This window comes from Heterocephalus glaber, unplaced genomic scaffold, assembly GCF_053883595.1.
Source record: "Heterocephalus glaber isolate CG9 unplaced genomic scaffold, H.glaber_assembly_v1.0 deba00001497, whole genome shotgun sequence".
In the NCBI taxonomy this organism is placed as follows: domain Eukaryota; kingdom Metazoa; phylum Chordata; class Mammalia; order Rodentia; family Bathyergidae; genus Heterocephalus; species Heterocephalus glaber.
In genome coordinates this window covers 45,865,666-45,880,020 of record NW_028258320.1, presented here as the reverse complement: position 1 = coordinate 45,880,020, position 14,355 = coordinate 45,865,666, and the positions used below count along the sequence as shown (strand labels likewise).

General features: G+C 37.2%; 1 protein-coding gene across 2 annotated transcripts in view; it reads left to right on the top strand.

Annotated features, from left to right (window-relative positions):
• The window catches only part of Blnk (B cell linker), a 115,375-nt gene that overhangs the window by 50,936 nt on the left and 50,084 nt on the right, over positions 1–14,355 (top strand). For both annotated transcript variants that reach the window (XM_013069900.3, XM_004838572.4), the window contains exon 3: positions 50–99. In XM_013069900.3, coding sequence (XP_012925354.2) covers positions 50–99 — 50 coding nt within the window. The remainder of the gene's footprint in view (positions 1–49; positions 100–14,355) is intronic.

The window sequence follows — 14,355 nt, the reverse complement described above, 5'->3', positions numbered from 1 at the left end:
ACCGGTTGTCCTACCCACTAACTCTTGGTCTAATGGTTATTATCTACAGGTTAAAAGTCAAAGCACCTCCAAGTGTTCCTCGAAGGGACTATGCTTTAGGTAAGAGTATTTCTAAAATACTTGAACTGACTTTTGACCAAATGTTCATGTTTATTTGTTGGAAAGGAAAGTATATTCTAAAATAAAAGATGCCTATCTTAATTTCAAGAATGACTGATTCCATCAGGCATTGGACTGTAGTCGAGATGTAACACTTCATCCATCCGTCTATCTACCCATCCATCCATCTGTCCATCTACACAGCTACTTATCAAACGTTTACTAAGCATCTTTGAGGTTCCAGACATATAAAATTGTCGGAAGTAGAAAAGCAGTGCTAACCAAGTTAGAGAGAGCCTTCACACTCATAGAATTTATAATCTGAGAGTTCGATCCCCGGTACCAAAAAAAAAAAAAAAGAATTTATAATCTGAAAGGGTAAATGATGTGAGAAGCAATTTCAATTCAGGGAAAGGAAGAGCACAAAGTCGTATGGAAGTTCATAGGAACAGGACCTAATCTAATCTGAGGCATGTAAGGAAGGGAAGCTTTTTGCCTCAGAAAAAGCTGGTCAAATGCACATTTGAGTGAAAGGGATTGGGGATAAATTATTGACAGTATATGATTACTCAGTCATCTATATCCCCATTCCCATTAGAATCAACTTTGGCAGAAGAAGGTTTAGTCTTGAGATTGGTAGTGTATATGACAGTGGTGAGCAAAGTCAAATATCCAACACACTTTCTTTTTCTGGAATAGAAGGGAGGCTGAGTCTAAATCTTTTTCTACATCACTAAATGTAAAGATTGTCCAAATATGGACAGATCTATTCATCGCTCCGTGAAAAGTTCAAGGCTACAGATAGGATTGATGACTCTTCTGCAGGGCAACAGCTAAAACTAAATCGTAACCTTAAATGGTGATTATTGCTTTATTTTATTTTTCTGCCACTGGTCAAGATAGTAATAAATCAGATATATGAAGCCCTCTTGGGCACTGAAGGAATCTTATTACACTGGGAAATGTTGACCAACACATGCAAGACTGGTCTCTAATCCGTTGTACCACTTACCCCAACTCAGTAGGTCACAGAATATTTATTGCCCTCATCCTGCCAACTGGTCAGCAAGTTTAAACAGTTGGTCAGGGGCTTCCTGTGCAGTTTGGCACTAAGCAAAAGGGATTCTGTCTGGGGCTTAAAAATCTACTTAATCCATAAGTAAGAAAATTCCTTAATTAAATTAGAACAAAAGTACCCTTTTTTACAAGTTTAGAAAAGAGAAAAGAAAACAAAGTAAAGCAACTCAGACCTGTTAAGTATCTAAGTAAAGGAAACTGCTTAGTTAAATGAGAACAAATTCATTTTTTTCTCCAAGTTCTGAGAAAAGGAAAACAAAGCAAACTAGACTTGACAAGTGTCTAAATAATTTTGATGGAAAAACTATGAAATCATGGAGTCTTTGGGTTTGAAGAGAATCCCACATATGATACAGTGCAACAGCCAATCTAGGGATTAGCCTTCACCCTACCACTGAGGGGTACCCACCACAAACAAAGCCCAATTTCTGCTTGGATACCTTATGTAATCATTTCCCAAGCTTACATGGTCCCAATGAGGGAAGGACAGTCATGGGTGGACTCTGATGTGATTCATTTCCTGTGGCTTGCTAGTTTTATTCTAATGGATACACATTACAGGTCTTTAAATATTAGACAGTAGAAACAGTTGTTCTGTGTAGATTCAAAGGTAGACTTAAAAAAGATCATTGGAGTAGTTTCTTCTGTAAATATATCATCAAGCACTTCAGTTGTTTTACACATGCTTTGACTCACTCAACAATATTTTCATGTGTGTTCAATGTGATTCTTACTGTGCCATATGGGAACTTAGGGACTGAATAAAGTTCCTGACCTCTATGTGCTTAATGACTAGTGAGAAGTAAGATAATATATGAGATCACAAACAGCAAGTATGATTTACCAAGTTTGTTAACTGTTACGAAGGAAAATGGCAGGTGCAGTGATAGGAAAACACTGGTGGGGGCAATATAGGCAGTTAGGGAAAGTCTCTTGGGGAGATTATTTAATTTGAGTTCTAGGGGACATATAGGCATTTGTCACTTGTAATAATCCAATAGCATTGGAGATGCTTGACACAAATGCTAGGAGTTCAGTGTCGTTCTTAGAAACCTATGTGGATCAATGTATCTGATTTCTGGACGGACATCTTCTCTGATTCATGCTCACCTGTCTGCTTACTCACTACCCATTCAGGCCCCTTTCTTTTCTATTTTACACTTGGATGAAAAGCAGATAACATTCATTCTTTATTCATCCTTTTGCCTAATCCTTATTCCTTGGGAACCATCCTTGATTCGTCTTTTTTACCCTTTACAAAAACTTAATATCTGAATCCTATTAACTCTATATTTTAAATGTCTTTCAAGTATCTTTCTCCCTCTCATAGCTACAGCTCAGGCTCTTGTCATCTGTTAGGGAACAAGCCTCTTAGAAGTCTCCTTAATATTTTTAGCATAGTGGGTTTTGTTTTGACACATTCTTACATGTATATAACATCCTTTGATCATTTTCCCCTTCCGATTAACCCTCTTACCGTTTCCCCCTCCACTAACTTCCATCCTCTTCTCTAATAGTGTCCCTTCTCCTTTCATGCTATCTCTCTTTTTAAAATTTTTTCTAGATTCGTCATATGAGAGAAAACATGCAATATTTGACTTCCTGAGTCTAACTTATTTCACTTAATATGATGGTCTCTAGTTATATCCACTTTCCTACAAATGATATGATTTTGATCTTTCTTAATTCCATGTCTCCTTAACTTCTAATTCCAATTCTCATCCCTCACCAGAGATCCCTTCTAAAATACAATTATTTTCATGTTGTACCTTTAAATGTTTTCGCTCCTCTACATCACCAGTGAAAAGGAATTGCAAATCACAGAGCCTGATTACAAAGTCCTTTGATGTCTATCCAATAACTAGCAGGTTAACTTTGGACATATCACTCTCCTCACCTTATCTTTTTATTTTTTTATTGGTACATAATTATGCATTCCTAATGGACGCAGTATATAATGATTGCACTCCTCCTGGGAAGTTGGTACATGCACATAGCACATCTTAATTATTTTTCCACCTCCTTCCCCTTCTCTTCCTCTACCCTCCTTCCATGTCTTGGTCCCCTTCCTTTTTGCAAAAGATCTATCTTTATAATTTAGGTATTGACAGACAATCTCTTCTGTTTCCTCCAATGAGGAAACACAGATCATTGGGGCCCACAACCTCATGATGAAGTGATGCTCTCCTAACATTCCCTGGATTCAGGAATTTGCATCTTCCTATCTTCCTGATATTTGGAAGTATTCTCTTTCTTGACCTAAGACAACTGTTCTCTTCCCAAAAATGCTCCAAATAGCTTTGGTATCGATACATTTACACTTACTGTGTCTAGAAACACAGAAATGAGGCTCAGAAGTCAGAACCAAATCCAGGAAGCCTTGAAGAACCTCAGAGATGTCAGTGCATGGAGGTCTGACTCCTGCAGGCCCTCTGTGCCTGGGAGACCTGTGGAGACTTGGGTCACCCAAAGCTCCTGAAAGTACCCACCCATTTCCTCCAGACATCAGGATTGTTTCCTCTTTGCAGTCCTGGGGATCAATGGCACCCCAAAACACCTTTAAGCCAAGAATGGTTGGCTTTAGTGATGATGAACTTTTGAAGGGAGAGGTGGAAAAGGGCTAATACTTCCCAGAGGTTGGCAGTAGAGTCACCATAGTCACTCCCCTAAAGTGCAGGACAAACCTTGAGGTGCATGAATAATGGAGGATTGGGCCCTCAGGGATGGAGTTTGAGCCAGTGTGTAATCTGCTGCTTTGGGTTCAAATTTGCCAACCAGGGCTTTGTCTCTGAAGAGTCAGCACTACCTGCAAGAACCTCATGGTCTGCCAAACAAAGTATGTTGGCCTTAAGCAGCTGGAATGACTGGCTGTGAGAAGGGAAGATACCCTTCAAAAAGCTAAAATTAAAATGGTTTTGAAAGTTTTTACCATAAAGAAATGATAAATATTTGAGGAGATACGTTTAACCTCACTTAAACATTACACAGCACAGTAAAGCCTTGGTTTGTGAGCATAATTCATTCCAGAAGCATGCTTGTAACCCCAAACACTTGTCTATCAATCAAATTTCCTCCTAAGAAATAATGGAGATCACAGGCAGTCAAACTGTCCTAGAGGCAATTGGATTTTTTTGCATCATCATCCTGCAAAAAACATTCTGGCGTTGTGAGCCTGATCCCTAGGATAGGGCCAAAGAGCTTTAGGTGTTTAGGTTGGTGTGGCTGTTCAGGAAGCACAAGTGTAGAGGCAGTAAATAGGGAAGAGAGAAAGGAAAAGAAAACACATCTTGCATTATATCTTTAACATTTTAATTAAATTAACTTTGCATTATAGTTTTGGACAAGACTTTTTTTTAATGATCAACATGTCTATGTGCAGAACTGAATAGACTTTGACCTAAGAGTTAAGACGGCAAAAGGGAAGAGCCAAAATGTCAGATTAGGAGCAGGAAGCATGTTCCAGTTTTCTTTTGACTTGGAATTGACACAGCTGCAGAACTCAGTAAGTTGGTAAAGGAAGGAATCCACTGAAGTTCAGTATCAGACAGATAGAGATTTGGAAAGAACCAGAGATTAAAGTTACTGGAACAGGGGGCTAGAAGGAGCACCTTGGCTCTGTGACCATAGCAGCATAAAGGTACAGCACATGAGGACAGGAGATGCAGAGGGAGAGAGGGAAAGGCATTATGGACAAAAACTGGTACAAAAACCCAGAGCAGAAAGGAGTTTGAACTTAACTGACCCAGGAGCTACATAGATGGGGGTGGAGCTTGAGCAGTATGGTGAAGGTTATGCCTGAGCTTGCTGCTTAGGAAGACATAAGCCCCTGCATTTTCCTATCCCCTGACATCACAAATATTGCCAAGCTGTTCTGGCTAGTGTCTGCCTTGTAACCAGGTATGGTCCCAGTAAAATGCCACTTAAGTAGGCCCACTGTAAAATATTTACTGTGAGATTTACATCAGAATCATTAGTTCCTCAGCCCTTTGGGAATGGTGACTCTGGTGTCTGGCTGAAGAGGTCTGGAGCCTGAGCAGATGTGTAATTTCACACAGGGCCTGGGTCACAGAGAGATGTAGTTGTGGGTAGTAGCTTGGAGGGAGCCTGCCATGGCTTCTTTATCCAGGGCAGTTGGTTGTCTGGCCCTGCTAGTGGCTTCACAAGGGGCACCCAAAACTTAAACAGAGCTCTGTATCACCTGTCCCTGAAAGTTCACTGAACTAATCTGGCCAGACTAAACTCCAACCAACAAAACTGACCATTCCATGTGATTTTGTACATGGTGAGCAGGAAGCCGAGAGCCACTGCGATCAGTGTGTGTCCTAAACCACCCAGCTGGGAGAAGAGCACAAGAGCAGGAAGGTACAAACAACCCACAGCCTTGCTGTCCCTATGGGCCACATAGCTCAAGAGGACATGGAAAGAAATACAAATCAGCATAGGTGGTAAACCCTCTCATTTGGTCACAAGTTTGACCACCTTAGCAGAGACAATTCTTTCATTTTTCCTTAGTGCTTTTTTCTTGCATTTGCAAATTAGAGTGCATGTTTTTTCTCTTTTTAAAATTATTATTTTTAATATTCTTTTTTGCTTTCCTTGATACTTTCCTTTCCTCCTCCTCCTCCTCCTCTTCTTCTTCTTCCTCCTCCTCCTCTTCCTCTTCCCCTTTTCCTCCCCCTGCTGCTTCTTCTAATAATAATAATAATGAAATTATTTTACTCCTATATTTTATTTTTTCTCCTTATTTCTTCACTTATTTTTTATTTTATATATCTATTTTTTAGTTTTTGTTTTTGTTGTATGTGTAGGGGGGAGTGTGTATGTACATGTGATGCTGGGGATCAAACCCAGAGATGCTCAGCCACTGAGCTACATCCCCAGCCCTTTTCATTTTTTGTTTTGAGACAGTGCCTTCCTGGGTGGTCCAGTTTGGCTCCAAATTTGCTGTTTTCCTGCCTCAGCCTCCTACATGGTTAGGATTGCAAGCTTGCACCACCATGTCTGGATTTTTTTCTCTTCATCTTCTACTTTTCTTCTGCTTTCTCCCTTTTCACTATTTCTTTATTTTTTCCCCAATTAACTTTATTGGTACATTTTAGGTATAAAATACAGTTACATTCATCATTGGGATCTTGTACATGATCTTGTACATGAGTATCTTGGTTCTTTTTTTTTTTTTCCCCTTCCCTTGCCCTCCCTTCACCCCCTCCACCCTTCCCTATTTGCAAAGACCTTGTTTCCATTTTTTTCCTCTTCTCATATTTTTTCCTTTCCCTTTTTTTCCTTCCCCTACCCCTCCCAATTATCCTACTCTTTTAGACCTTTTCTTCCTGTTACACAATATCAGTTATACATTTTTTAAATTACAATATTAAGATCTAAGAGACATTACCACAGAGTTTACAGAATTTAAAAGGATATAGAAAGCATATTACAAAAATCTTTTTTGAAATAAATTTGACAACTTCTAAGAAGTAACTTAGAAGACAAATGAATGAAACTAACTCTGGAGGAAATATAAAATTTGAATAGCACCTATTAAAGAAAGTATATTCCTAGCTTGAAAACCTACCTATATGACAACAGCAGGCTCATAAACATTTTAACTGATCAATTATATCAAACATTTAAAGCAGAAAAAAGAAGGAACACTTCTCCCCTCATTTTAGGAACTCAACATTGTGCTAATCCTAAAACTGGATAAAGATAATAGAAGAAAAATGTATGAACATAGATAGAGATTTGTTTAACAAAACAAACTATTGGAAGTCAGATCTGGCAGGATGTAGAAAGTAGTTTTGTTATAGAGATGGCAGTGTTGGTTCAGCATTGGAAGATCCACCCCCAAAAGTCATCGTTTTAACAGAGGAAAGGAAAAAGACATATGATCCTGTCACTAGTTGGAGAAAAACTATTGGACTAAGTTCTACAGCTGTTCATGGTAAAAGCTATCAGGGGATTAGAAGTAGAACAGAACCTTCTCAACAGATTAAAGACATGTACTCCATATTTCCAGTGAGAATGCCTTATATGAATGGAGAAGATACAATGCTTTCTCCTTAAGGTGGGGAACAAGGGCAGATATGCTTACTCTTTATCTGTCCATTAAACTTTGAAACCTAGTCCCCACCAAAATAGCCTGGAAATAAAATGTCACAACTAGGATAGGATTGGCACAGCAGAAGCAAAATCTTTATATGTAGATGAAATCATTTACAGAGAAAATACTAAGAAATCTCTAGGAGCCCCTAGAACTTGTACTTGAATTTAGCAGGATTAGAAAACACAAGGTGTACATAAAAATTCAGGTCTGTGTATAATTGCTGTAAATGAAGAACTGGATATTGAAATTTAAAAGTTATGTAGGAGTACAAAGGACCCAGAAAAGCCAAAAACAAAAACAAAAACAGTGTTGGAAGACATTTAGCACCCAATTTTAAGACTTCTTCTAAAGCTACAGTAATCAAGGCAGTGTTGGTGTAAGGAAAGACATATAGATCATTTGAATAAAACAGAGAATCTAGAAATAGAACAACAGATATATGGTCCACGGAGTTTTGAAAGATTATTTAACATTAGCATTTTATAGAATATAAACTCGATTCAAGAGCTGAGGAAAAGATAGTGTCTTCAGCAAACGGCACTACAACACCTGGTATCTGTATATAAAAAATTAAACTCAACCCTTTATTTCCATACATGAAAATAACTTGAAGGGATCTATGAACCTAAATATGAAAGCCTAAAAGTATAAAACTTTAAGAAGAAATCATTAGGGAAAATATTTATGAATTCAAGGTGGGCAAGAACTACCTAGGATACAAAAACCATGATGTATAAAAGAACAAAATTGATAAATGAGATTCCATCAAAATTTAGAACTTTAAATGACATCATTAAAATGAAAAGTAGTCCTTAAACAGACCATATTTACAATGCATATAACCTATGAGCAGAATATATAAAGAATTCTTAGAGCTCATTAATAGACAACTCAATTAAAATGTAGACATAAGAAGATGATAAATAGCCAGTATAAAACAAGGAATGGTGTGCAATTCTAGAATCAGAAAAATACTAATCAGTACAATAATAAGATTGAATTATACACTCATTAGGGAGATGAAGTCAAAAGTTTTGAAAGCCTTGTCATGACTTTTTCTTTTTGTTGGATTCTCCCCCTTTGCGTTTAATTTGTCATGCCCAATGGATTCATTCTGCTGGGTTTCCTGGGGTTGTGATCCTCATTGTCTTTTCCTAGGGTATTGTCTAAAATTTTTTGGAGTGCCGGTTTGGTATTCATGAAGTTCCTGAGGTGCTCTTTATCATGAAAGTATCTTATTTCTCCATCAAGTTTGAAAGGTAGTTTTGCAGGGTACATAAATCTGAGTTGGAGGCTGTTTTCCTTTAGGGCTTAAAATACATCACTCCAAGCTCTTCTTGCCTTGAGGGTTTGCATTGAGAAGTCTGCTGTGATTTTGATGGGCTTTCCTTTGTATGTGATTTGTTTCTTTTCTCTCACTGCTTGTAGAATTTTGTTCTTCTGTTGGATTTCTGGAATCCTAACTATTATATGCCTATGTGTAGATTTTTTTTTTGATTAAGGCTAGCTGGAGTCCTATATGCCTCACTTATCTGTATGTCAAGTTCTTTTCCCCTCCTTGGGAAGTTTTCTGCCATCACTTCTGTGAACAGTTTTTTTATGTCATCTGCACTCTCTCCTCTTTCTTCATTGACTCCAATCAGTCTTATGTTATTCTTCTTTGCGTCATCTAGCCGCTGCTGGATTGATTTCTCATGTTCCCTTACAATTTTAAAGCAATTTTTCTTTTCCTCCTCACTAATTGCAATCTTATGTGATTCTATATGTGAAATTCTATCCTCACATTGGTTCATTCTGCTGTGCAGACTTTCGATGGATTTTTTAATCTCTTGGAAATGTGTTTGCATCTGTTTTATGGATTCCATTTGTTTCCTATGTTGGGATTCCATCATGTTCCTCAGATCCTCTATTTTTTTATCTGTGTCCTCTCTAGATTTATTAATCATGTCTTGCACCATGAGCACAATCTTTGCTGTTATCTGAGTAATTATTTCTGATTTCATTTTTCCCAGATCCTCTTTTGTTGCCAGTTCAGAGAGTCCAGGTTGTTGAGTATCAGAGTGTTCCATCTCATTTCCCTTTGGGGTTGCTGTAGGTGATCTGGAAGTCTGTTTTTGAGTCTTGTTTATGTGTCTTCTCATTTCCACGGGGTCTGGGCTGCTTCTGGTGCCCACATGGCTCACTTTCTCTGCGCTAGGAGCTTGGGATGGTAGTGGGGGAGCTTCCTTCCAAGTGCTGGGACTGGCTCAGCTTCTCTATCCTAGGAGCCTGGGATGGAGGTGGGGGAGCTTCCTTCCGGGTGCTGGGACCAGCTGAGCTTCACTGTCCTAGGAGCCTGGTATGGAGACGGGGAGCTTCCTCCCTTTTCACTTTTTCAAGTACTTGAACTTTCCCTTTTCTTGCCTCATCCCGTTTTATTCTTTTAATTGTATTTTTGTCATCTTTTAAAACTTTTTAGTTTATTTATTATCTTTGTCACTACCATTGCTATAGTGGTTGTTGTTAGGGGGTAGATATCATAATTGGCACTTGGTTTTTACCCTACTGCTAGATTTAGTTCACTGCTACTTGTTGTGGGCTTGCACATTTTCATTTGTTCCTGTCTTTCTATGTGGTTCTAGGGATTGAGTATGACTCTTCAAGTACTTTGACTAGATTCTGATCCTGAGCCACAATCCCAGTTCAGATCAAAAGGAGCAGATCTTACCCCATACACAACCCAGCTCCATTCAAATGTTAGTGAACATTTTAACTCAAGAAATAGGGAAGGTAATCCCCAGCCACCCAAGCATGGTGGCACACACCTGTTATAACAACATTCTAGGGAAGCTAAGAGAGGAGCATTGCAATTTTAAACTCAGCTTGGGCAACTTAGTGACTTAGCAAGGCCCAGTGCTAAAAATAAAAATATAAAAAGGTGTTGGGATATAGCTCAGTACAAAAGCCCTAGGTTCAATTCCCCATACCAAAGAAAAAAATTTCCAATCATTAGGCCCCAAGTAACCATGGTTATGGAGGTCTGAAGATCTTCTCCTGGACATCAATCCCTATTACAGTAGCAAAGAGAAACAACACAAAGACTGTGGACAGCACACCTACAAGGGGCTTTAGTATAGGTCAGTCTCATGCCCCTTCAGAACATACATTGCTGACAAGACTAGAGGAATAATCATAGAGGGATCCTCCATATACTTCTTGGTTTACAAAGCAATTGCATGAGTCAACAGAAAGAGTCCACTTTTGTGAAACCTACAGAGAAATGAGACCCTCAGGCCCTGACACAGTGTATACTATGTCAATATATACTAGTCAATACCAAAAAAATAACAATAAACCTACTTGGAAATACTTTCCACAATAATCTGATATCCAAGGACAAATGACCAAGAGAAGGCTGATCCCTAAAAAGGCCCTTACATAACAATGGAAGAACTATCCAACTCCAAAAGATGTACAAACCCCAATGTAGAAACAAAAGAAACATGAAGGGCCGGCGATTTTGCTTAGTGGTCCCACCACCTGCCTTGCAACCACAGGGTCCCGAGTTTGATCCCTGATACCAGAAAAAAGAAACATGAAAAAATAAGGTAACATGATTTTTTTCCTTAAAAATTTACTACTTCTGGGGCCAGAGATTTAGCTCAGTGGTTCTGGCTCCTGCCTCACAAGTGTGAGGTCCCAAGTTCAATCCCTGGTACCAAAAAAAAGTTACTACTTCTACAGTAGCTTGTTCCAATGGCATCAAAGTGGATGAAATAACAGACAAAGATTCAAACAATGATTATAAAAATGATCAATGAACTCAAAGAGGATACAAATAAATAACTGAAGGAAATAAGGAAAATAATGCAAGATAGGAAAAAAAGACTTTGATAATAAGAAATTCTGAGGAAAAAAACCCAGAATCTTGGAAATGAAAAGTTCAATGAATAAAATAAAAGATTCAGTGGAAAGCCTCACCATCAAGCAAAAGACAGAATCTCAGGGAATAAAGATAAAGTAGATACATTATTACATTTAGACAGAAATAAAGAAAAAATAAAAATTATGAAAAATGCAAACCTTCTATGATACAATCTTAAAAACCAAACTTAAGAGCCTTTACATTTCAAGAAAGAATCAAGACAGACTAAAGTCATGAAAATTTTATTCAGTGAAGTAATAGCAGAAAAATTCCCAAATATTGAGAAAGATATAGATATCCAGGTACAGGGGGCATGCAGAACCCTAAACAGACAGGATCAGAACAGAATCTCTCCATGTAATATCATAGCTGAACAGAGAGCAAGAGACTATAGAGCAACGATAGTGAACCTTTTAGAGCTTTCAATGATACAAACAGCCTGCTGCAGCACATGTGCCATAAGTTTGCCACCACTGGTATACAGCAAAGAAATGATGTTGAAAGCTGCAAGAGAAAAATGTCAAATCACTTATAAAGGCCAATCCACCTGAATAACAGCAAATTTCTCAGCAGAAACTCTAAGGGCCAGGAAGGCATAGAACAATGTGTTTCAAGCTCTGAAAAAAAATACTATCAACCTAGAGTACAATATCAAGCAAAACTGTCCTTCAGAATTGGAGAAATAAAGACTTTCTAAAATAAGCAGAAACTAAAGGAACTCATGGCCAGTAAACCAGCATAACAGAAGATGCTTAAAGAAACACTGCACACAGAAAAGGAGAAGTAGACTAACACATGAGTATTAGGAAAGAATCAGACATTACAGTAAAATAACAAAATGGCAGGAATTAGTATGTATCTTTCAATAATAACCCTCAATGGTATTAATTCTTCAAAAGATGCAAACTGATATATTAGATTTTAAAAGGAAACAACTATATGCTACCTGCAAAAAACATACCTCACCCACAAAGACAAAGGAAAGTGAAAGGATCAAAAATGATATTCCATACAAATGGAATCTGAAGGCAAGCAGGAGAAGCTATACTCATATCTGACAAAGCAGACTTCAAGTAAAATTTAGAAGAGATTTTATCTTTATTGATAAAGGGAACAGTCTACCAAGAAGATATAATGATTGTAAATATATATGCACCAAATGTTAGCACACTCAATTTCATAGAACAAATACTACTCAATAGAGGGATAGATAGATATCAATACAATTATAGTGGGTGACTTCAACAACTCACTTTCACAGATACATAGGTTATTTAGACTAAAAATTAACAAGAAATATCAGAGTTCAACTGCACTATAGATCAAGCCAGGAGTGGTGGCACACACCTGTAATCTCAGCACTCAGGAGGCTGAGGCAGGAGGATCACTTCAAGTTCGAGGCCAGCCTGGGTTACATAGTGAGTTCAGGGCCAGCCTGAACTACAAAGTCAGACCCTGTCTCAAAAAAACCAAAACAAACAGACAAACAAATAAACCACACTATAGATCAAAAAGATTTAACAGATATCTACAGAGTGTTCCATCAAACAGCAGCAGGATACACTTTCTTTTCAGCAACTCATAGAACTTTTTCAAAATTAGACCATATCTTAGGCCATAAAAATGTCTTAACAAATACAAAAAAACTGAAATAGTCTCATCTATCCAAATGGAATAAAACTAAAAATCAGCAGAAGCCACAGAAACTACACAAACACATGAAGATTGAACGATACACTTTTGAACAATTCAGTGCTCACTGAAGACATGGAGGAGGGTAAATTCCTAGAATCAAATGATAATGAAAAGACAATATGCCAGAATCTATAGGATGCAGCAGTCCTAAGAAGAAAGTTTATAGCCATAATCCCTACATTTTAAAAAATGAAAGGTCATAAGTAAATAACCTAATGATGTATTTCAAGATCTTAGAAGAAAAAATAAAACAAGAAAAACCAAACTCAAAACCAATAGAAGGAAAGAAATAATAAAGATCAAAATGGAAATTAATGAAGTGGAGATCAAAAGAAAAAATTTAAAAAGGATCAATAAAACAAAGAGTTGGTTTTTAGAAAAGATAAACAAGAAACTAACCAAAAGAAAGAGAAAGAAGGCCCAAATTAATACATTTAGAGACAAAAAGGCAATATTACAACAGGTACCACTGATATCCAGAAGATTATTAGGAACTATCTTGCAAATTTATATTCCAATAAATTGGAAATTCTTGAAGAAATGAATTAGTTTCTAGATATATATGACTGACAAAAATTAAATCAAAAGGAAATTTAAAAAACCTAAACAGATCAATAACAAGCAATGAGATTGAAGCAATAATAAAGTCTCCCAATTAAAAAAAGCCCAGGGCTGAATGGATTTACTGCCAATTTTTTTCCCCATTAACTTTATTGGTACATTTTAGGTGTAAAATACAGTTACATTCATCACTGGGATCTTGTACCATTACATGAGTATCTTGGTTCTTATTTTTTCCCCTTCCCTTGCCCTCCCTTCATCCCTTCCACCCTTCCCTATTTCCAAAGACTTTGTTTACATGTTCTTCCTTTTCTCATATTTTTTCTTTTCCCTTCTTTCCTTTCCCCTACCCCTCCCACTTCTCCTACTCCTTTACACCTTTTCTTTCTATTACACAACATCAATTATACATTTTTAAAATTACAATATCAAGATCTAGAAGACATTACCACAGATTTTACAGAATTTAAAAGGATATAGAAAGCATATTACAAAAATCTTTTTTGAAATAAATTTGACTTCTAAGAAGTACCTTGGAAGACAAATTAATGAAACTGACTCTGGAGGAAATACAAATTTTGAATAGCACCTATTAAAGAAAGTATATTCCTAGCATGAAAACCTACCTATATGACAACAGCAGGCTCATATACATTTTAACTGATAAATTATATCAAACATTTAAAGCAGAAAAAAGAAGGAACACTTCTCCCCTCATTTTAGGAAATCAACATTGTGCTAATATTAAAACTGGATAAAGATAATAGAAGAAAAAAGTATGAACATAGATAAAAATTTGTTTAACAAAACAAACTCTTAGAAGTCAGATCTGGCAGTATGTAGAAAGTGGTTTTATTATAGGGATGGCTCACTGCCAAATTTTACCAGACCAATAAAGAAGAACTAAAACCAATGC